Genomic DNA, 23,916 nt, shown 5'->3' on the forward strand with positions numbered 1-23,916 from the left:
CTGTAAATAAGTCCATTTCTAAACATAATTGTGGACACTTGAGTTTGTTTAGTAGAAAATGGCATTCATGGCAGACTAAACCTGTTGGATCATCCGTAGTTCTTGATCCCTTCCTAACCAGCAAATTTTTTTTTCAAAGCAACTCTGTTCTAGTCATGCTAAATTTTCTTAGAGGAAGAAATTTTCTGTGATTGTGAGAGCAATTTTCATAGATCACAGCTGATATGAAGTTAACAGTTGTATAGCTGAAGATTCCATTGACTCTTCAGTCTTATTAAAGAAATCTGTTATTTCTGAGGCCTATATGTGCCCTGATTAAATATGAATCTTCAATTTTATCTTTAACATTTCTCCAGAGCAATAAGATCTGTATATATATATCTCTATACATCTATACACATATCTAAAACACACATAAACATCAGATATTTGATATTGTAGGTGGGTTTTGAAGGACATATAGGTCCAAAATTTGGTGGGAATTAGTAACAGTTTAGTTTATTCTCTGCCTTAGAGAAGATAACATGCATTATGGAATCACTTCAAATGCTGCTGAATAAATTGAGAGAAAATGCAAAAAAAAAAATTATTGAAATAAATTTAATATTTAATTTAGCATATCCTTATATGAGAAAGCCTTTTTCATTTCTATTTAAAAATAAAACTATTTAACTGTTAGAAAACCCAGCAATGATTGAAATTTGTTTTTTTTGGGACAAATATCAACTTTGCTCTTGTCATCAAAAAGGATATTTCTGGTTGTCATAGGTTAGCAAAGCATAGTCTTGGAAGTGATGTTCTTGCTAAGGGGTGCTTACAGTTCCTCTGTGACTTGACAGAACCTATCAGTGGCCAGTTTGAATATGGACAATTTTTTAAGCCACCTAAAATTCTGACCGCCTCTGTGATACACACTGAAGAACAGACACACCCTGGGCAGAGCTGTCTCTCATTTCCAGCGCTGGGACAGGTGGCTGCAGGCCCCATGCCACGGCCACGGCCATCCTGGAGCTGATGGGCCCGGTTCCACCTGTGGAACCCACCCCCCCTTTCCTCGCCCCTCACCCCCCCCTTCCCCGCCCCTCACCCCCCAGCCCTGCTCTGTGCAGACAGAGCAGCCCAGCTCCCCCTCTCCAGTGCTGCCAAGATTCAGCTGAAAGCTGCCCACCGCTGTCTGGCAAAGTTCATGTGACCAACAGTGATAAGCGAAATTCCAGCTTCAAGGCCGAGGTGAGATTAACCCTTTTAGTGCTGTGAAGAGCTGAAAACCAGAAGGAAGAGAAAGAGGAGATGCTTAAAGCAGAAATTCTGTTGTAAAGCTATGATGTACCAGAGTACCCGTTGTAATTTCATGAAGGCATGGGGGGTGGAGCATTCAAATTGTACTTGTGAGCAAAAAGCACCTGTGCTGAGATAAGCAGATGCTGAAGCAGCTGTAATTTAATGAGAAGTCTGAACAGGGAGAGTTGGAAGCGATGAGGACTTTTGCTCCAAATGGAAAGGAGAAGACCTCAGTTCTTAGAGATGCTCCCAGAGACAGTCCTAGAGATGAAGATGAGGAGGACCCTTTGCTCCCAGGGAAGGAGAAGGGCCTCTGTTCTTAGAGATTAAATGCTCCCAGAGATGGGTGAAGAGAATTGTTTCTGAACGGCTCAGCCTTAAAATTGTACCCCAAAAACCTTCAAGAGTGGACCCTCGAAGCAGTTGTGGGAAAAGCTGCAAGTCGGGGGAAGAGACTCGCATGCGAGCAGAGAACCAATCTGGGCGGCTGTCTCGTTGTGGTAATGTTTTCATAGCATGGATAAGAGAGACTCTCTTCCTAAATGGACTGAACAAGGTTATTATGGAAGTGGTAAACAGACCAAACATCCCAAGGGTCGTCTTTGTACATTGTCAGTGGGAGAAGGGAGAAAGGTGGGGGGGAGGAGAGTTCTGAAGGTGTGGTATGATTTTATTTATTTTCTTTTCCCTCTTTTAGGTCTGTTAATAAACTTCTTAATATTCTTTCAAGTTTGGTGCCTGCTTTGCTTTTCTCCTAATTCTTATCTCACAGAAGGTAAACAGTAAGGAGTATTTTAGACCAAACCACTACACTGGTCTAACTCCTTGCACTCCATCTTTTCTTCTTCTTCTTTTCTCATGCAGCATGACTATACTGCTGTATTGATAAGCAGGTGCAACTGTGTGAACATATGCCAGAAATTTTTAGAAAGTAGCTTGATTTCCTGCTGTTCCTCACAAGAAGTGATATTTGTATTCTAATTCAGAATCTAGGTGAGGAAAAGAGACAAAAATAATTATTACCTTACAAAATTATCTTACTGTGGATATTTTTTTTTTCAAGGACAGTCATAGTGATGGTGCCATGAGATTGCTGTCAATCTTCTATCTAGGATATAAACAGCTTCCCATCGAAGAATTTGATTCCACCGTGTTTTGGCACTGGGATTTCTGCCATGAGTTTTGTACTGGGACAAGCTCATTAAAGACTCAAGGATAAAAAAATTTATCGTAGCCTTGTTCTTGGCTGCTTTGCTTGTTAACAATTAATTTCTTTATCACCAGTGGACCTGCTGGTGATAAAGTAACTGTGTTTTCTTATTCCTATGGGAAACTTCCATAAAATACTTTGAAAAATATACAAGAGGAGGAGAAACAATTTGCTTTGCTCCATTCACATATTAGAAAAGAGACATGATATATGTAGTATTTTAAGCTACATAAATGTAGTGCTGAAAAATCATATACTATTTACTTTTATTTTAATTGAAAATTTGAATGCAACAAGAATAGCTGCTGAGGAAATATTTTCCCTTTTTGATGATAAATATTGCTAGGTGCCTTTTGCTCCTGTAAATTTTTATGACTGTTTATTAATGTAACTGTTATGCTAAAAGGTTTTTAAAGAGTTTATGTTCTGTAATTATGAGAAAATTTATACAAGAAGAAAACAAACATAATCTATTTTATTTTTCCTTGAGGTACTTCGGTTACACAGGTAACAGCTACAGATGCTGATGATCCTTCTTATGGTAATAGTGCTCGTCTGCTTTACAGTCTCGTTCAGGGACAGCCTTATTTCTCTGTGGAGCCAAAGACAGGTACTACAAATGAATTTGTAACTTGACAACATTCATAAACTAATAAGATGGATGAAAGCAAAATTTTCTTTCTTGATTTCAACACAAAGATCAACTGATACCACCCCACACTCTTACATCCCTGCATAGTTCCTAGATTTGAAGAAAATAAATTTCTTCTTTCCCATAGGATGATGAAATTCTTGCTCTCTAGAAAATCCAAACTTTATTTAGCAAATTATCTTGTTAGAGTAAAGAGTTGGATTCTGAATATCCCATTCAATAAATTAACCTAGGGACACTTCTCAGTTAACAGCTCTATGACACATCATGTGATATTTCTATCTGTGTGTTGGAGAAACTACAGATATGTGACATCCCTCCAAAAACCGAATTTCTGAGATAGTTATATATGATAGAGGAAATATATGGAGTATTCTGCTCCCCAGAACTCTAAATATACAGAACGGATTTGACATACAGCGTACTTGCTACCTTGAGTACCTATTCCCAGTATTAGGACAACTGTGCTGTGCACAGTCTAAAATGTAAATTCATAACTGGGTCCAGTGATAAATTTTATACCCATATTATACTAGAGGACCCATGTCAGATGTTGAGAAAAAAATGAGACTTATATACTATTATACCATACTTTTTTATTTTTAGGGGTCATCAGAATGGCTTCTCAAATGGATAGAGAAACAAAAGATCAGTATTTAGTCATCATCCAAGCCAAAGATATGGTTGGGCAACCAGGAGCATTTTCTGCAACAGCCACTGTTACCATCAACCTCTCCGACATCAATGACAATCCACCTAAATTTCAACAGCGTGAGTACAGGTTTCTTACTGTAATGTAAGTCTTGAGAAAATTTAGATCCACTGTAGCTCTGTTAGGTTTGCTGGTAGGTCTTTTTAGAACAGGGCTGTGCTTTGACTTCAGCATACAGCTGTAGAAAACTAAAATAATGGAAAAAAAATTCCTCACAAAAGCTCAAAAACCAAGAGGAAAAGAAGACCTATCATTGCAAAAGATCTCAAGACTGCTGGTTTTACTTACCATTAGACTTTGGAGACAAATTACTAAACTGCTTTCCCTATAATTTGTACTACCTCAGCCTAAAATCTGGAAAATGGGATATTTAGCACCATTTTCACTCACCTTCTTTCTTCTTTTCCTGTCTTCATTTTTTCTGACAGATACTATAAGCTTTTCGGCAAATGATGTGATCCTCTCTGTCCAGGTAGTTTCTAGTAGATGTGGGAGCTGCTCATTGGAGTACCAGGAAAAAAAAACTGTGCTGTTGGGAAGTGCTGCCCTCCACTGTTTTTTTACCCTGTTCCTTCATAGAATTATGGAACAGTTTGTGTTGGAATGGACATTTAAATGCCATCTAGTCCAACCCTCCTTCAATGGGCAGGGATGCCCAGAACCACATTCAAAGTGACCTAGAATTTTTTCACAGATGGGGCATTCACCATCTCTCTGGGCAACCTGTGCCATCACCCTCATAGTAAAAAAAAAAAATTTCTTATACCTAATCTAAACCTTCCCTCCTTCAGTTTAAAACCATTACCTCATGTCCTGTGCTCTATACACTGCTGAAGTAGGCCTGAGAGGGGAGGACTCCCAAGGGGGAAGATTGTCCTGCCCTGCAGCCAAGATCAATACAATGCCAGATTATGTCCATTGCTCTAGTAAAAGGTGGAGGCTTTTCCCAGCTCCCTGAGACCCTCAAGCTACAGCATTTATTAACCATGGCACATCACTAAACTTTGCCAGTATTTGTTTCTTTAGGACTCTACTACATGAGTGTCTCTGAAGAGGCTCCCGTGGGCACCACTGTAGGCAAAGTCTTTGCAGAAGACAGCGACATAGGGGACAATGCAGCCATGGACTATTTCATTGAAGGAGATAACTCAGATGTTTTTGACATCATTACTAACAATGAGACTCAAGAAGGAATTATCTTACTAAAAGCGGTGAGACTCCAGAAACTTTAAAAAAATCTCTAAATATTTGAAAGAAATTCCTCAAGCAAGCTGGATGTGTAAAAAAGGCCTATTGCTTTGGATTCTACTATTTTTTTTTTCCTCTGGGCTTTGTGATTGGATTGGAATATTATGAGGGATAAAAAGAAAAATGTTTTTCTTTCTGTTTACATTTTTGACTCATTGCTATTATTGCTGAATATAATAGTGACAATCAGAGCATCTTAATGTTATCCCTAGCTGTGCAACACATTGTATCCCATTGTGAGAAAATTTTCTATCTCTTCCATGCCTCATCTTTAAAGTCTTTATCAGTAGATTTTAAACAACCTCACCTCACTTCCAACACCTCCTCCTAAATGAAACGAGAATTTACTACTGTATTAGATAGTGGAGTTCTTGTTATGACATAGCTTTGAAAAGATATTAAACCCAATCAAAAATACCAGTTTATAAATTAAGAAATTTAATATTCTTTGATGCTGTGTAATTTATTTTGGAATCACACAGGAAGGGTCATCTCAGGGATCATCTGAAATGAAGATAGAGTTCAATAGCCTAGTGAAATCTAGGAGTCTGAAGAATTAAATGCTATAAGTGTGAGAGTTTTTTTGGTTTTGTTTTGGTGTTTTTCTGTTTGTTTTGTGGGGTTTTTTTAGTTCAGGAAGCTATTTACTTAGTGGGTCTTTTGTTTATATATATACATATATATATGTATATTTATTTCAGTAGATAAAGACTATCTAAAATAATAATGTATCTGTGTGTTATTAGGGGTGACATTCTATGGAAATTCTTTTTTACAGTGTTGTTTGTAGCATTAAAACCAGCATGAAATGTGAAATATGGAAGCACACAAGCACAGTTTAATTTTAAAGTGGTTTTAACATAAACCTTAGAATTAACTACTTTTAGAAGCAACAATTTTTTTAAACATTCCCAAAAGAATTATAGCATTAGTTTTTCTTTAACCTCACACCATTTACTGAACTATATTTAATTCAAATATGAAGAAAGAAATATTCCTAATCTCACTTTCTTTCTTAACAGAGAGTGGATTATGAGAGCAAAAGGAGATACAGTATTCAAGCAAAAGCTGTAAACAGATACATTGATGAGCGATTTTTGAAAGAAGGACCATTTGAAGATACAACCATTGTCAAAATCAATGTGGAAGATGCTGATGAACCTCCAGTTTTCACCTCGGAGAACTATGTGATGGAGACTGCTGAAGGAGCGATGAGTGGCTCACTGGTGGGGGTTGTAACTGCTAGAGATCCAGATTATGATGACAGTCCAGTCAGGTACCTGTCTTAAAATGTGAACAGGCCTCAAATGTAGATGCAGTTGGTATTTCCAAAGGGTATTTCTGTTCCTTATCAAGGCTCATAATTACAGTTAATCGTGTTTTCACTGTGATAGCCAAGGTTATTGCAGACGTCATAGGTTAACCCACATAGGCAGATAAGGACCCTACAGGCATTTGCTCACTCCCTCACCCACTGGGATGCAAGAGAGACTTGAAAGCATAAAGTTGTGAAAACTCGTGAGTTCAGATAAAGACAGTTGTTCATTATCATTTTTATTAATATATCAAAAAAAAAAAAAAAAAGAAAATAATAATAGCACCAAAGAAAATAACAGAGGAGAAATATACAAATCAACAACAAATCCCCAAGAAAAACAGGTGATGCAAAAAGACCCAAACCAATTGCTCACCACCAGCCAGCTGACATCTCAACAGCAGATTCTGCTTTTTATAATATCAAGGATAAATAATTTTGCTGTCTCTTATGGGAGAAAACAGGTAATTAATCTTTAACATGGAATTTATAATTAAAATAGCTTCTTGAAATGCCTGACATCACTGTGTACTTGCAACTTAGTCAAACAAGGTTACAGTGACAAATGGTTGAGACACAGAATAATTTATGGTGTGTAGATTTCTAATACCAGAAATGTATATATATTATGCTATGGCTTCAGAGCTTTAGGTAGTGATATTTAATGTTTTAATGTAATTCATTTACTGTTATTTATTAAGCTAGTAATAGGTTAAATTAAATAAGGAAAAATAAAAATTTACATGTACTCTTTTTGCTCCCCCCTCTAAAAGGGCTCATTTGGTGATTTGTTAAGGTGACTGCAACATCTCCTGTGGAACAATTAAACATTAACACATATCTATGACTTCTTAGTTAGCAATGTTTTGGAGGAACTTGCTTCAAATTGAATATGTCTGCATAGTCCCAAAACAGTGATACAGGTATTGCATCACTGAGTATCTTTAAATACAGTATACCACTTCTAATATAAGATATTTTTGTTGGGCCGAGTGCCATGCAAATGAATCTAATTTTGAAAGCATTGCTCTCATAAATGACAGCAGTGACTTATAATACAGCAAACAACTTGTGTTGCTTAGTGGACTCCAGGTTTCAAATAAACAAATTTAAAAAGATGTGCAACAAAACCCCACTATGTCAGAAATAAAAAATAAGCAATATTTAATACAGTTTTTCTGAAAAATGTTTATCAAGAATCAGATTACTAAAAAAAGACCAAACAAAACAAAATAACTATGTCAGAAAATTATAAGTACTTTAAATAGAAGCTTATAAGTATCCAAACTTTGATTCAAATTATATTATTTCACTTACAGTGTTGTGCTGGTTCTTTTATTTATCTTCTTATTGATTTTTAAAACAGACAAAATGTAGCTGTAAATAACAAGTTAGAGAGTCATTTAACTTCTGACAGATTGTCTGAGCTGGAGTCGTAAGTGTCAACAGGGAACAGAAAGACCTTGTCAAGCAGAATTACAGATACAATAAAAAAAGAATAGTTACATGCGCACACTCCAAATTGGAGAAGAAATAATCTTTCAACTATTCAAACAAGTTTTATTTCCATGAAATAGACTCTATTATCAACTGCATCTTATGGTCTTTTGCTTTGTAGGCTGTTAAAAACATTCATAAATACTTTTTCCATTTGAACCAATATCTTTGGTGTCTATTTCAGTTCACCTCTGGCCTGCAACAAGTGGTTAGCCTTTACCAGCTTGAGTGGCATGTGCGTATGTACGCACACATGTGCATTTCCACAGCACCCAGAGCATTTTCAGGGAAGACTCAGGAGCACTAAGTCTTCCCTGCAATCATCTCCTGTATTAGGATTTTGTACTCTGCCTTAGTGTCACCTCATTACAGATAGCTGTCTGTCTTTATAATGCCCATTCCCTTGGCATCAGAGCATGTCAGCAATGATAAAAAAAACAGATTTGCCATTATACCTCCACTTAGATGTTGGTGTTATTCATTTCACAAGTGGCACTTTTGCTGTTTCTTTTCAACGAAGTCATTCACCTGCTGTTCGACTGACTTAGATGTAATAATGAATTATGCATTTCAGATTCATTTCACATTAATATAGATCTGAAACATATTTAGTTTTATAAAAATAAGAGCTTTGATCTTGGCAGCAGTGAATTTTAAATGTTTATAAGTGTACATTTTTCATGATTTTCGAGTTGTTACAGCACACATTTATATGCATATATGCACAGCTCTGTTTTCTCAGCTGACAATAGCTTTCTATGTCCTTGCCTCTGATGGAACATTTCAGTATTAGGGAATCTCTTTCCTTTTTTTGGTGCAGGTACTCTATTGTCCACAGCACGCATTTAAAGAGACTGTTCAGCATCAATGAACACAATGGAACAATCATTACCACTGAACCTCTGGACCGAGAGATAGCTTCTTGGCACAACATAACTGTTACAGCCACAGAAACAAGTGAGTAAGAAATTTAAGGAACGCTGTTTTTTTTTTTTATCCAGTGAGCTGTAATTATCCTCCAAATGTGCCTTCTTTTAAGTGAAGAATACATGCTTCTTTCTCATTATATTACTGTTGCTTGCTACGCTAAGGAGCATTATTAAAATTATTAGTTAAGTAGAAGTGGAATGTGTTTGAGCTCCAAGGTCCTGTGCTTTTTCATAAAAGATGACCTTATGAAAAAAGAAATTGTAATAGGATCGAGAGTGTAATGCTTTCAAGTTACACTGAAGCGTAAGAATTGCTCCTGCAGTGCAAGATCTTATGTTAAATTAGACCCTGGTTAATTTCACACCAGATTTTTGACTAGTGTGAAATTAGCCAGGGTCTAATTTAACACCAGTCAGAAACCTGTGGCTCAAATTAATTGTGAATGTTAAGGCCTAAATCATCTAGGCATCTATTCAGTGACAATTAAAGCCTTGAAGCACACTTTATATAGATTTCACAGGTCAATTTTTTGATTTGAGAAGTTTGAAATTCAAATGCAAATTACCTTTGTGTTTTTGGTGATCTGGTTGCCCTAAATCTGGGACAGTGATGTAAATTTAACTGCTCCTGATTTATGGGGCAGTTTAACAAGATTATTGGCATATTATTTCAAAACTAATCCTGTCCATCCTCAGGAAGGAAGAAAACCATATGAAACTAGAGTTTAATCAATAAATCAGACAGATTTCACCCAATATGCTTAGCACCTTTTTTTAAATCCCAAATCTCACAGTTAAATGCCATTTATTTCTACAACCACTTTAAACATATATTCATAAACTGCACTGTTGCCAAAAGGAACCTTTCCCTGTATATATGTAGAACATTGCTGCTAGAAGTTTACTATAGGATAGTCAGTATCCATTTTCACTAAAGTCTTTACTTGTATTTAGGAAATTATAGCACTATCTTCCTTTTCAGTTTCTCTGTGAGTTTTTAAGCCTGAATTTAATTCTCATGTTGTTGGGCAGCTGACAGGTGTTGCCAAATTGATTTCTGGTATGGTTTTGTCTTGTCTTGAACAGCACTATGGAAACACAGCAAGCTAACTTTGGCCTAGACTTTTTTGTTTAGTTAAACAGTAAAACAAGATCAAACCAAATGTTACAAATGAATAACTGCCTCCTGCAGCAAAAGAAAGGGAGACTTTCACAGTAATGACAGTTATTGTAGAGAAATGGGGACCTCATTATGTTCAAATTCTTATTCTTTATTTCTTTAATGATGATAAGGTCACCATCTATAACAATATGTTCAAAAGAACTGAAGTTACGTCACCTTGGTCTGGGCATACCTGAAAGGATTTATATCAGGAACTAGCAGTGTATTATTCCTTGAAATATAGTCATAACACGCTCTGTGTGCATGAGATATTTGGTGGATGACATTGTGGCTCCACTGAAGCCAAATCAAAATGCCATTGGAATTCATCCAAATTAGATGTTCATTGCACCTTAGTCACGTACTGAAACTGCATTAGGACAGCAAACTCCCTAGGAAACTGTTGATTCCCTGAAATTCATACCTGACATAAGACTTTGAGTCCATTGCAATGATTACAGGGATCAGAGATTAGTAAGAGAAGCCTGACTCTGTTATTTTGGACCTGTGATGTGGATCATCCTACCCTCATGCCATTGAGGGAGCAAGTATCCAGAAGTTGGTCTAATTTGTTGGAACTTAAATGCGAGCCAGGAGAACCTGCAACCTTTTGAGTCTTATTCCACTTTATGCCTAAATCTCAAGAAAAATCAAGTTCCCTTTCATCAGTTTTTACTTAGTCGTAAGAAGCTTTCATCAAGTACAAAGCTGAAGCACAAACAACAGCATTCTAATCCTATCTGAGAGCAAGAAATCCTTAAGTGATTATTATCCCATTTGCAGACAGTCAGTAGTTGTGTTCCTTTAAGCTCAGTACTGGGGTCAGTCCTGTTCAATATGTTTTATCAATGATCTGGATGATTGGAGAGAGTGCACTCTCAATCAGTTTACCTATGACACCAAGCTGACCTGTGGGAACATTGATCAGCTGAAGGATAGAAAAGCTCTTCAGGGAGATGTGGACAGGCTGGATTGATGGGCCAAGGCCAATTGTATGATATTACGGTATCCCGCAGTGGGAGGGAGGAGAAGAGAGATCCAACAGGCAGGAATTGTGCAGCCAGATTGATTGATTTATTTATTTATTTTACAAACTTTTTAAAAGACTTTTTTCTTCATAGTCTAATTGGTCAAAGGATCAGCCACCCCTTGGGGCGACTGGCTAAAATCCTAAAACATCCATTGTCAAAATATTTTTCTACTGTACCATAAACAAAGTTCTGCAAGGTCACAGGTGTTCATAACTTATAGAGCTCTGCTAATATCTTCCATGAGAGAGAAAAGCATCTCATGGGACTGGAAAGAAGCAAGAAAAATTCTTTCTAGCAGCAATATTGTATCCACAGTATGAGGTTCAACAAGGCCAAATTCCAGGTTCCACACTTCGGTCACAACCCTGTGTAGCACTACAGGTTGGGGGTAGAGTGGCTAAAAGGCTGCCTGGCAGAAAAGGACCTGGGAGTGCTGGTCGGCAGAGGCTGAATATGAGCCAGTGTGTGCCCCAGTGGCCAAGAAGGCCAGGGGAATCCTGGCTTGGATCAGAAATAGTGTGGTCAGCAGGACCAGGGCAGTGAGTTTTCCCCTGTATTCAGTGCTGGTGAGAGTGCCCCTCAGTTGAAGAAAGTGCTGGAGCATATCCAGAGAAGGACAACAGAGATGGTGAAGGCTTTGGAACACAAATCCTGTGAGGAGCAGTTGGGGTTGTTTAGACTGGGGAAAAGGAGGCTGAGGGGGAACCTTCTCTACAAGTACCTGAAAGAAAATTGCAGGGAAATGAGGGTAGGTCTTTTCTGCCATGTAACAAGTAAGAGGACAAGAGGAAAGGGCCTCAAGTTGCACCAGGGGAAGTTTAGTTAGGTACTGGGAAAAATTTTTCCTAGAAAAGGGGTGCCTAGCATTGGAATAGGCTTCCTAGGGAAATAAATGAGTTGCCTTCCCTGGAAGTGTTCAAATAACCTGTGGATGTGATACCTGGGTGGAGGGGTTTTCAGCCACTGGGAGCTGGCAGAAGGGGGTTTTACCCCTCACGTGCTGACACAAAGAAGCCTGGAGGTCAACACTGAAACCCCTCTGGAAGGCAGCACTCAGTGCCCAACACACAATGGAAACGGGGCAGAGCTCCTCACCCAAAGGGGCTGTATCCTTCTGTCGTTGTTTAGCAGGCACGCAGGCGAAGGCAAAGAAGTAAAGAGAGGGGACTCTCCCTTTGTGCTCCACACAGGTTTATTCCCATGAAAAGACAGGGACAAAGAGGCCAATTGGTGGGAGGGTTCAGGGATTTATACTGGGTACAGAATAGGTGGGGAAAGGGATCTCAGCCAATGGGATCAAGACAAGCAGGTGGGATTGACAGGAAGGGAACCAATGGGAACAACACATAGGAGGGACTCAGGGAAGGATCCAATGGGGCGTTGAGGAACAAAGAACTTTCTAGAACTAATACATATTAAAGATGGAAAATGAAGATACAAAACTTCATACATAAAACAAGAAAACAAAATATTAACCAATCAGGGGAAAACATGCAAAAGACAAAACAAGGGAATCATGGGTTCTCACCATGGCTGCAAAGTTACATGCTAAACTTGGGTTGCTGACCACCACAGCTGGTTGTCTGAGTTCTCCTCAGGACAAAGAGTAGCTGTAGCCACCTGCACCGCTACACCTGGGGTTATGGTTTAGTGGTGAACATGGCAGAGTTAGGTTAGCACTTGGACTTGAACTTAGAAGCCTTTTCCAACCTCAGTTATCTATGATTCTGTGATCAGTTTTACTTGATACTGCCAGTCATAACAAAATTAACCCACAAGAGGCAACAGTCATTTTACCACTGAGTCTTGCACATGTCCTTTCATAGGGGTCTCCAAATGTGGCTACAGGACTGGAGTTCTTTGATCATTTCAGTATGGATAATATCACTAATTCAATATTTAATTGCCGCCCTGCTTTGGTCACATACATATTTTTGTTGATAAAAACTTAACTTTTTGGAGTAGTCCTTTCTTAAAAAATTATTTCTGTTCATTTCTTTTAGGAAGTAAAGGAATTTGCTTTGGCATAAATGATAGCCATGCTATAAATATATAATAATAAATTATAAAGATAATATTTAGTGTTAGTAGTACTGCTAGTATTACTGTTATCATTACAAGTTTATGTTTGCTGGCTGATGTCAATGTCAAGCTTTCTTTAATCCCCTGCAAATACTGAGTTCTGTTTTGCGTCTAGAGAGGGTCATTGCTTTTCTTTACAAGTTACTAATACTGGTCCCTAGCAATTAAGGTATCATCTTCATTTTCACACTGATCCAGCCTTTTGCACTTGACATCTTGTTCTCTTAGTCCTTTTTTTCCAAGTCCTGATCTCATCGAGATTATGACAAAGAAATTTTCTGCTAATTGAGAGATATTTCGATCATGCAGGATATGAGTTCATTAGCTGAATTCAAATTCTGACAACAATTTTCCTGTATAAGGGATAAGAGTCAAAGTGTTGCCTACCTTCTCTTCCAAATGCAACCAAAGCAGTACCTCTGCTTCACCAAAACTGTCATTAAATACTCACCAGACACTGGTTTCAAGAGTGGCTTTGTAATATGTTGCTCCCTCCTAAAATGAAACAGCTGTGATTTCAGAAAAACTAAAAATTTTCATATTGTTACATACAGAAATGAGAGAAATGCTATTCCTTGTCATTTAACCCTACACTAAGGAAGAAAAAAAACCAACAAGGCAGCTTTAACACTACAACCCGAATATATTGAAGAATTAGAAACAAGGCTATTGCTAAACCCCCCCTGCCCCTCCCAAAGAAAAGAAAAAAACTTTTTAGTGAAAGAATACAGATGTGATTCCAACAATGTGCTATCTAAATATTTTGTGCAAGAAAAGGATAGGCTTTGAAGCCAATGTAGTACCCATGAATATTATGAACAAGCAAGGTAAGACTAGGCAAAACTAGCCGGGTCCTTCCTGTACTACTCTCTGTACAACTGAAACCACCAAAGGTATTCCCTGTTTTCTATTAAAGGTTGCAAAGCTTTACATTGAAAGACAATGCAGTCAAATCTCTGCCCTACATATCCAACTCCGACTTCAGTAAAAGAGTTTAAGTAACCCCTATGGCAGCTGGTGAGGGGGTCAGTAGCTCTGACTGAGGAAGCTGTGACTGGTCCAGAGAGAGGGTCCCAAAAGAGATCGTCTTCCCGAGGCCCAGTGTCTTCCCTCAGCTGCTGGCTAGGAGGGCCCGTGCAGGAGCTGTCAGCTCTTTAGTGATTGTCAGCTCGTGATTTCAGCTCAGCTCTGCAGGGCAGCCTCCAGGCCAGACCAGGGAGATGGAGATGAGAGGCCCATGTAGCTGTTCTGTACGAGGTAGCTTTATTAGTTCGGCGAAGGGGAGCCAGGGACGAGCATCTCTCTGCCCTCTCAGGGGCAGGGAGCTAGCTCTTATAGGGGTACAGGGGGTGGGTATCAGAGGGTAAGGGCCAATGGGTTACAAAGGATCTGCATAGGGTCTCCCAGAGGATGCTGGGTTTGTCTTCTTCTCGCCGTAACTGAAAGTGGTTGCCTTTCCAGGGGAGTTCTGCTGGGAGATTGAGCAATCTCCTTATCTCAGCAGACATCCCTCCAGGGCAGTGGCTGGGCATACCCTACAAACCCCTACACTCAGTATTATTTCTAAAAGGGATGTATGCCACTTTTTATGTTTATCTAAGAGAGAAGCTGAGAACTATTTTGTTGCCTATTGTATTATTATGGATGTTTGATCCAACAAGAGAAATGTCATCTCACAAAGAAGTATTTTTGAAATGAGTCTAACAGATCATAAGGTTTGGTAAATTAGCACAGCTGTAATGACTTCATAGGAGGAATAGAAATGTGAAACTGCTGAGTATTTATGCCTTTATCTCTGTGGTACCTGCTTTTTCTGGCATTTCCTTTGGCAAAAGACTCAAAGCAATCAGCTTAGATTCCATAAGATCCAAGAAAACAAATGTTTGCTCCAGGCAACTAGTGAACTATACATTAAAAAAGGTAATGTAAGAACCAACCAAATTGGTGCAGTTTGAAAAGAGGCAGAGAGGAGTACATTTTGCTTTTTTCTTAAAGGTCCATTTGACTAATTTAAATCAATGCCTTAAGCACTTCTGAACAGGCCAGATGCAGCGACACTAACACTGAACATGAGGCATACTTTAACTATGATTATTGATGTACTCCTGGTTTACATATATCTGACCAGGTTTGGTCCTCATCATCCCATCTCTTTATCACTTGTCCCTCAGGTTTCTGTTCCTGTATGTTCTTGTTTATGGCTTCCACTTTGTCTTATTATCTCCTGTTGCACTGGAAAAGGTCCTTGACCAGATACCCTTAGAAGAGCTGAAACTCTCCTACCATATAACCTTACATATGGCTAGTATAGTAATTTTTTCCTCATGAACAAAACATTATTTAATTTTTCCAGATCAGGTTTTATTTTTTACACTTAAATCAGTTTCTGACTGGGTAAATAAAAGCATGAACAAATCCAAAATTTTACATGAAATATCTTATTTCAAGACATACTATTATAATGATATTATACTATTGTAATACTATAAAAATATGTCCATGTGTTTTTGTGATTATTTTATTTCCTGCAGAATATAGGTAAAATTTTCTAATGTTTACATTATTTTAAAATATGTAGTTGATTATTTATAACTTTTTATTTCTTTCTTTTTTAACCATTAGGAAATCCTGAAAAAATTTCAGAAGCAAATGTGTATGTCCAAGTTCTTGATGTTAATGATAATGCACCAGAATTCCCTAAAAATTATGAAACATTTGTTTGTGAAAATGCGGTTTCTGGACAGGTGAGCATGAAGTAGTTAGCCATTATTTTTCTCATTGCAGTGAAGTTTTGGCCTGAGATGTTTAGCATTGATTATTTCAGTTCTTTGAGTACAGACTGCGTGTCTTCTATTTCCAAAATTAGTTCTGCTGATTTATGCAAAGTTTGAAATTTAAATTTCAGAACACTGACATGTATCTCTTCCCCCTTTAAAACAAAATCTGTATGTCTCGTTTGTTTGTAAAAAGAGATAATAGAGAAGTACAGACAGAAAATTCTGAAAAAATATAGGGTACAAATTTGTTTCATGTTAAGATCACAAATGTAAAACCTATGTCTGGTAATTTCAGCAACAGCGTAAGAACCAGGCTTCACCAACTTCAAACCAGAAGTGTCCTTCATTGTGTCTTTCAGTCAGAATTAATTTATTGTGAACTCAATTCAAACCCCCTCTTGTTCAGTGCAAGTCTAGAAATGTTTGAGGCACAGCCCTTACAACACCTTTCCTAACTGGCAGCTTAAGCTATTGTTGTATTAAACATCCTTCCCAGGAGGTTATTTTCCATTTCCTACTTGATACCTAGGTGAATGGGGTATCATCAGTCAGCTGTTCCAGTTCCCAGGTACACTGCTGTCTTTCCATTTTTCTTCTGTAAAAACAAACCCCAGGATGTTCAAAGTTAGGGTTTTGTTTGGTTGGTTTTGGGTTTGGGGTTTTTGCTGGGGTTTTTTGTTGTTTTTTTTTGGTTTTGTTTGGATAATTTTTTAAAGAAAAAGATACAAAATGAGCAACAACATCCAAAAAACCCAACCAAAAAAAAAAAAAGCTATAAAGAGAAAAATCTATATGGTTTTCCACCACTCTAAAACATTATTTGTACATTAAAAAAAAGACCTCTGGGATATCTGTGATGGTTCTGTTCAAACATTTTGTTATGATTTGATTTCTGAATCACAGAGCCTCTCTTTTTATGCTAGTTTGGTTTACTTTGACCTTGATTATTCTGCAGTTCAATAAAGCTTTTCCTATTGCTCAAATGATCTCTTTATAGCCTTTTGCATCAATTTATATGTTTCTCTATCAGCAACTACTTTGTTTGTTCTGCATTTGGATATTTTCCTCTCTGCAAAGGCTACCTCTGGCTTGGAGGTATTTGGAGCAAGCCATTTCTATTGGTCTTTGGGTATGTCATTGATAGATCAAAGTGCAGGCATTAAATCAACAGCCCTTTATGTTCTTTGACTTCAAGACACCATGAATTAAGTATGGATGCTTACAACATGGATATTTGTAATCCATGTTTTGGACTTGCCTACAAGAAAAAAACCCAGGTGATTTATTTCTCAAGGTTTTTAGTATTCCATAGCTGCCTACTGATAAATAATGTGTGCTAACCTATCAATAGCTACTTTTCAACATCAATTACATATATATATAAAGTATTTTGATTATGTGGATAAAATGGTACTGTATAGAATAGCAGTGTTAACAATAATAATAAGCTTCCAAGCATAGTACACTGAATTATTCTTCTTTGGCATTGCAATATGTGCATGAGGGAAAAATGTCAATTTTTTCTCATTTTATGGAAAGGCATAATGTTACTTTAGGTTGTTTTTTGGTTTTTTTTTTTCTTCATTTTTTTTTCATTGGTCTAGGTTTTTGAGAGTCACAGGCATATTTAGTTTAGCCTGTGGAGACTGTGACAGTAATGTTAAATAATTTTCTCATTAACAAATTATCTTAGGAAGAACAACAGGAAACTGCTACTGAAGTGTATAATTATCACAGTCAGAGTTTATGATGTTTTATTCACTGTTTATCATTTAAACAGAATTGTTAGCTGATGTATCTTCTTTGGTGTTATTAATTTTTTTTTTTTTTTAATTTTTACTCACAGGAAAAATATCCTTTACTTTCCTCAGTAAGAAACCAAAAGATTCAAGTGTGATTTTATAGATGGTCTGGTTGTCCACTGAATAACAAAATTTAGATTTCAGAAGAATCAGTTAAGGCAATTAAAGGACTTAACCAGGACATTACATACCTGTTTATCTTAACCATATTTCTGCAATCAATTTCAAACAGCTATGAAATCTGCTTACATGTTTAGTTGAGATCAAAGATTGTCTAGCTACACTGTCACATTTCAGTTTCTAAAGCAGGTATGCCTATCCTTTTAGGTGGAATCACTATGCTGAGAGATGTTCTCAGAGATGTTCTGCACTTCTGCAATTCACTTCTTTCCTTGGTCTGAGCTGAGTTGTGTCTAATTTCTTGGGATGTTCCAAAATATATTTGCATGAGTTTATAGTGTTTAGGGGAAAAGGAAGGAAAGGTACTGCAGAGGGAAAGATACCACTAAATAATGAAATGTCTTATTCAATCTAGACTTTATCTTGGTGGCAGTCTGGCTTACTATAAAAGCAATCTAGAGTCAGGTCACAACTGAGTTATTTTTACATTTCCTAAGAGTATGCTGGTTTGTGATAAAGAATACGAAACACATGATGGGTAAAACTAATTGTTGTCCTAATTATCCAGACTCAGACACAGTTAGTAGTAGCTTCAGTCTAGATGAGAGGGCTTGCTTTGAAGTTTTGGATTTTCTGAACAATTACGAAAATTCTTTGCTTTTATTGACTGAGTGCTGTTCTTCAAGGCCTTGTTTGGTGTTTTTGTGAGAGTTACAGCTATGTTTAGATTAGTCTCCAAAAGTCATTCAAACAAAAGTATTAGATTTCAGTCTGTGGGACTATAACCCAAATTTGGCAATAAAAATATATGTAAAGAAAATAGATAGGTGTTTTTGGCAGTATACTGAATCCATTCATCATCTTCATTAGGCATTTTGAATGGAATTGTCACTATCCATTTAATGTTATACTTTAGTACTGTCGTATAATAGAAAAGCCAGCTGTATACTACACCACAACTGAAGTTTTCTTTAAAACACTGACAAATCACTTTCACTGCACCACCACCATTAAATAAATTATTTTCCAAATTAATTGAACATGAAAGTTGAACTGTTAAATAATCTTCTATCCTACTACAGCTATAGTTATCATCAGATCAAATAGAACAATATTAATAAGGCATTCAAACCCATTATTTCCTTGTGATTGGACCTTTTGACTTTATAACTGCGTGTAAACACAGTAAGTGATGACCACGATGTTCTATTAATTTTTTATATTTACCATTTATGAGCGTGTACAGTAACTATAAGCCTTTGAACTGCAAAGGAAATATTCTTTACAAATAGTCAAAACACCAAGAGGACCAAATCTGTTACCAAAGGTAGCACTAGAGACATCTCATCAAGAATGGATCTGACCCCAAAAGCTTAATTCCCAAGACTTAGTAAATTAAGTCATCTGGAAGATGTAGCTTGAAAGTTTGATGCAGACTGTATCAAAATCCTTGCATTATATGTAAGCAAGATGACAATCCAGGATGTACCTATGCCTGGTAATTTCAGCCCTTTTGTGAATATTGATCTTTCCTCCTATCACAGAGGAAGCTGATTGCAGCTGAAGATAAGCTATACTGAACATACCTACATTCTGAATTAATGTTGTCATTTTTAATGCATATTTATTCTGGTAATTCTGAGTTCCTGTAATTTGGGGATCACATATGAAGTAACTTTGATGTTGCAGCTTGCTTAGCAATTTCTATTAGATTCAAAGAAGTGATTGAGTATGCAGAGCACTTTGAGTCAGAGATAAGAAAAAACCAAATTTATTTACTCAGTACTTGGCACATAATAAAATAATAATCACTTACAGTGAAAGTGAAAATTACTGATTTGTTGTTACTTTTCTACACAATGAAATGTTGACAGAATAAAAGAGAGGAAATCTTTAAACAAATTCTACAAGTATATGATTAATGTTAAAAAATGAGTAGTTTGCTAAAACAGATCCTTTCTAACAAATCATGATGCAAAATGATTTTTCCTAGCAGAGAAATGAAAGTGAGGTAAGACAATGTTTATTCATATTGCATGTTTTCTTCAACATTTACAAGAAGCATCTGAGCAGTAATGATAAGAAAATAAGAAGTTAAAAAACCCCCAACAATGAATGCATCCTTTAGAGTGTAAAAATATGATGAAGCTGTGAAAGCAATGTATAATGTAATAGACTCTTAAACTAAGCTATACCTGCAGATGCACTGAGTGTAACATGATGTTTTGAAAGAGTGGGCACAGTGGCCCATGGCAAATTCCTCTTTCTGTTTTATGTGGACCATAATTCAACAACATTATCTCTTAGCAGAATGGCACAGGTGGGAGCAGTTTATTAGCATATGTGAGCAAACATAAAAAAGCACCTCAGTGTCATGGCATGAGCTTTGTAATTGTTAATCCTTTGCAGATAAGTACACCATTTTATTTATAGTTGATCAGAAACATTTACAGTAGATCCAGAGAAATCAGTTCAATACTGTTCCAGTTTGCTTTTCAAAACAGAAGCAGTCAACAGGAGAACCTAGGTCTTGAGGTAGAAGGTCTACCTGGAACATGCAGTGCTGACTATAGTAATCAACATTTTAATCTTTTACCTGCTCTAAACTCTGATGGTCAGCAAGTGTTATGAGAATGAGAAAAATCTTACTGCTTATAAGACTTCCACCAATTTGAACAAAACCAGTTCTGTACACCTGATAGAGGTGGGTGATAGATCTATTACATCCTATAATCCACAGCAGAACTATTGAAGGATGTTGTGTGGAAAACAAAACGAAGAAACTGAAGAAAAAAGAGAGAGGTGGCAAATATGTTTCTACCTCCTTCCATCCCTCAAATGGGATTGGTAAAACTAACAGACAAATCTCTAGCATCAAAATTAACAGTACTGGTTGTTGTTCAGATGGACAATCTATGCCTTAACTTCAACTTGGTTGAGAGAAAGGCCATAGAAGCAGAAAGCACTGTAACAAAGAAGTTTTGATCCTTCCTTCTGGACCTCTCCATAATTCCAATTCAGTAAGACCATTTGGAGTTGAGGAAATAAATTTCCAATGAAGTTTTATCAAGGTTACCTGGCAGGCAACTTCTCCATAATCCACAATTTTTTATTTACAAGATAAACGAAGCATAGATGTCGTTCCTACAATGTGGGCTGGCATGTGTATAAGGGATTTCTTCCTTTTTCAGTTTGCCAGGCTGGGAATATTTGTCCAGATAGATTATTCACATCTGCCTTACCAGGCCCGGTATACTCCTGTTGTTGCCATCTACACTTATCTCAAGTCCTCACAGCAGAATTTTTTCCAGTGTGCAGATTCCAAACCTTCACCTCCATTTACGCCTGAAACTAACATGTTCCTGTTTCCCATCTATACATGTGGTGGCTTATTTTCTGGAAACTTCCTTCTTTGATAGCGTGTTTATTCTTTTAAGTCCTCAAAAGCCATCACAAATCAGTCTTTCAAAAAAGAGTCAAGTGAATTAATCTCTGCTTTAAAGAAATACTCATTTTTAAATGAACTGCTGGATCATTAAAGCATCTAGATTAATGAGACTAGAAATAAGAATTTTAAAGCAATTAAATTTCAGCCCAGTCAATACAACAGCTGACATAACCTTGAACAAGCAACACATCATTCACTATATTTTCTTTGTTCATACATTAAAATGTGGGAGGTTTGTAAGCCTTGACACACAAGCAGTAAGTGCAGTTTTTGAATATGTGATGCCCGTTTCCCCCTAAAAGGCTAGAATCTCCTAGGTTAGGTGTACAAAAACCTAGGAAATGGGAAAAAAAAAGGGATTTCCTTCACTCTGATTTTTCCTTCAGAGTCAGTAAAATCAGAGCTACTTATTGCTCTCTGAATATTTTGTAGACTAATCTGGGCTTTGCTGAATCTTGGTGAAAGTGATACAGCAAGAAGTAAACAATAATGATTTACCCTGTCCTTACATTCCAAATTTTCCCCTGCTTATGAGGTGAATCCTTGAAGGCATGTGACTATGTCTAGAATAACCACAGGAATTTTATTTTTTGTGCAGAACAGAACAGCACAGATCAAAGCAAGGGAAGGTGGTTTGGGTTTCTTCAGTTATCCACATGCTCCTGAGAATTTTATTGATTGAATCAGATATAGATAAAATGTACAGAGCCAAATAGATTCTTTAAGTTAAATATGGAAGCCAATAATAAAATAGCAAAGCAGTATCTAATTCACAACTGCAGTAATTTTATGATTGTCACACATTATATATTCCTAAAAATATGTTTTCAAAAGATGTTGCTGATACCTGGTTGAAGGAAAATCACTTTTTTTTTTTTTTGTATGCAAGTAGGTAATTTTTCTCTACAAAGTGACTGAACTAAAACCAAACCAAAACAAAATAAAACAAATTAAATGTGCCTAAGCTGTCTTTGAAGCTCATTATATTATTCTGCATATTTAGTATACCTTAATAGACCCTCAATTTTAAGGGCAGGTGTACATCCATACCAAGATTTTTCTCACCTGTGGCCATGAACATGTAACCAGCAAATTGTCAAGAAAAGCCTGTATGGTCTTTTTTATTTTTTTTGAGGTTGGTGACAAAATATTATAAAATGTGTCCTTCTTAGCAGTTTAGACTGGATATAGTTTCGTACCCTACTGTTCATATTGAGCATATTCTGGGAATTGCATTTCCTTATAAAAATGAAGCCTGTGGTAATCAAGGAAATATTAGTGGTCAATTGTTTCTCCTCACTGATTTCTTGACCTGAATGTTTATACCCATATTTACATCACCTCAGCTATTTCGTTAGTTCTGAGGAAAGAAAAAAATCTGATGAGAATCTCTCCTTAGTGCACTGTGACATAACTGAAAAGTTATTCCTCTCATTAATGGCAATTAAAAAAAAATCTCAAGGGTCCTCATGTTTCCGTGGAGTGGAAATACAGATTTAAAATAAATTTCACATATGAAGAGGGAATAGTGTTAAGAATACAAAGCTTTTGGTGTGTAAGCCACCTTTTGCGCTCTGCTGTGATGATTTCATCAAACTTAGCTTGCTTGAAAAGAAAAAGAATGTGTGATGAAGTCCTAGATCTTTGACTGAAAAAGGATTTAACCACGAAAGAGTTTTCAAAGGCACAGATGGAAAGCTGCAGTAGTCACTTCCATTGACTTACTGCTCCACTTTTAAAGCACTGCTTGTGTCATTACGTTCATCTCCAGTTTTAAGAAAGCTGACGGTTCAAGTATCTTATGTACAAGTATCTACAAGGCATGAGACAACTGATAAAAAAGAGCCCAAGTTCAAATTAAACCCTCTCTTTTCCGAAAATTGGTGGACTTCCAGCAGTTTTCTTTCCTCCTGATCAGCAAGGATGCTCACTAATATATGGTGATCATTAAATATTTACTGATAAATATAAGAAATATAGACTCTTTTAAAGCAGAAATATTGCTAATTATGTTAACTGTGCAGTTGTATATTTACAGAGATGAAAAATATTCTTTTGAATGCTGTTATTATTTTATTTTGCAATGGTTTGGTGTATTTCTAAATGAAGGCTATTTTGTTTTCTTGAGAAAAAGCAGCCAAAAATTTCCATAATCAATCTGTTATAATATCCAGAATCAAAAATTCAGTACGTGAACTTGTCAACATATGTCACTTGCTGGAGCTACAATATGCCAGTTGAATGATGTCAATGAGTTTGGGGATTTGAAAGGAATGGGTTTTGCATAGAAGGATTTCTTAAAATGTAGAATGATACACTCTTCACCTTGAATTTAAAAAAAGAAGAACAAAACACAAAACAAAATATATGATTTTTTCGTTTATGGAGACTTCATTTGCTCCTGGTGCTTTGATGTAGAAAACCTTTTACACTTTCTCAAGATTTTAATGCCTGCCTGTCTCAAATGGATGAAAAGTTAAAGCAGAGTACTTGAAGAATACAAGTCTCAATAAACCTATTTGAGTATTTGGTGAATATTTGCATATTATGCACTCAATACAAATTCACAGATTACATCTTCAGCATCAATAGTTTAATGTACCTGATATATCCCTTTTATTGTTTTAAAAGACAAGGAAATTCTTTTACT

General features: G+C 36.7%; 1 protein-coding gene across 2 annotated transcripts in view; it reads left to right on the forward strand.

The window, feature by feature from the left end:
• Window positions 1-23,916, forward strand: part of CDH19 (cadherin 19) — a 69,263-nt gene that overhangs the window by 37,622 nt on the left and 7,725 nt on the right. For both annotated transcript variants that reach the window (XM_069004366.1, XM_069004367.1), the window contains exons 4-9: window positions 2,982-3,101; window positions 3,750-3,914; window positions 4,882-5,066; window positions 6,126-6,379; window positions 8,736-8,872; window positions 15,742-15,863. In XM_069004366.1, coding sequence (XP_068860467.1) covers window positions 2,982-3,101; window positions 3,750-3,914; window positions 4,882-5,066; window positions 6,126-6,379; window positions 8,736-8,872; window positions 15,742-15,863 — 983 coding nt within the window. The remainder of the gene's footprint in view (window positions 1-2,981; window positions 3,102-3,749; window positions 3,915-4,881; window positions 5,067-6,125; window positions 6,380-8,735; window positions 8,873-15,741; window positions 15,864-23,916) is intronic.

Source organism: Aphelocoma coerulescens, chromosome 2 (genome assembly GCF_041296385.1).
Source record: "Aphelocoma coerulescens isolate FSJ_1873_10779 chromosome 2, UR_Acoe_1.0, whole genome shotgun sequence".
NCBI lineage: Eukaryota > Metazoa > Chordata > Aves > Passeriformes > Corvidae > Aphelocoma > Aphelocoma coerulescens.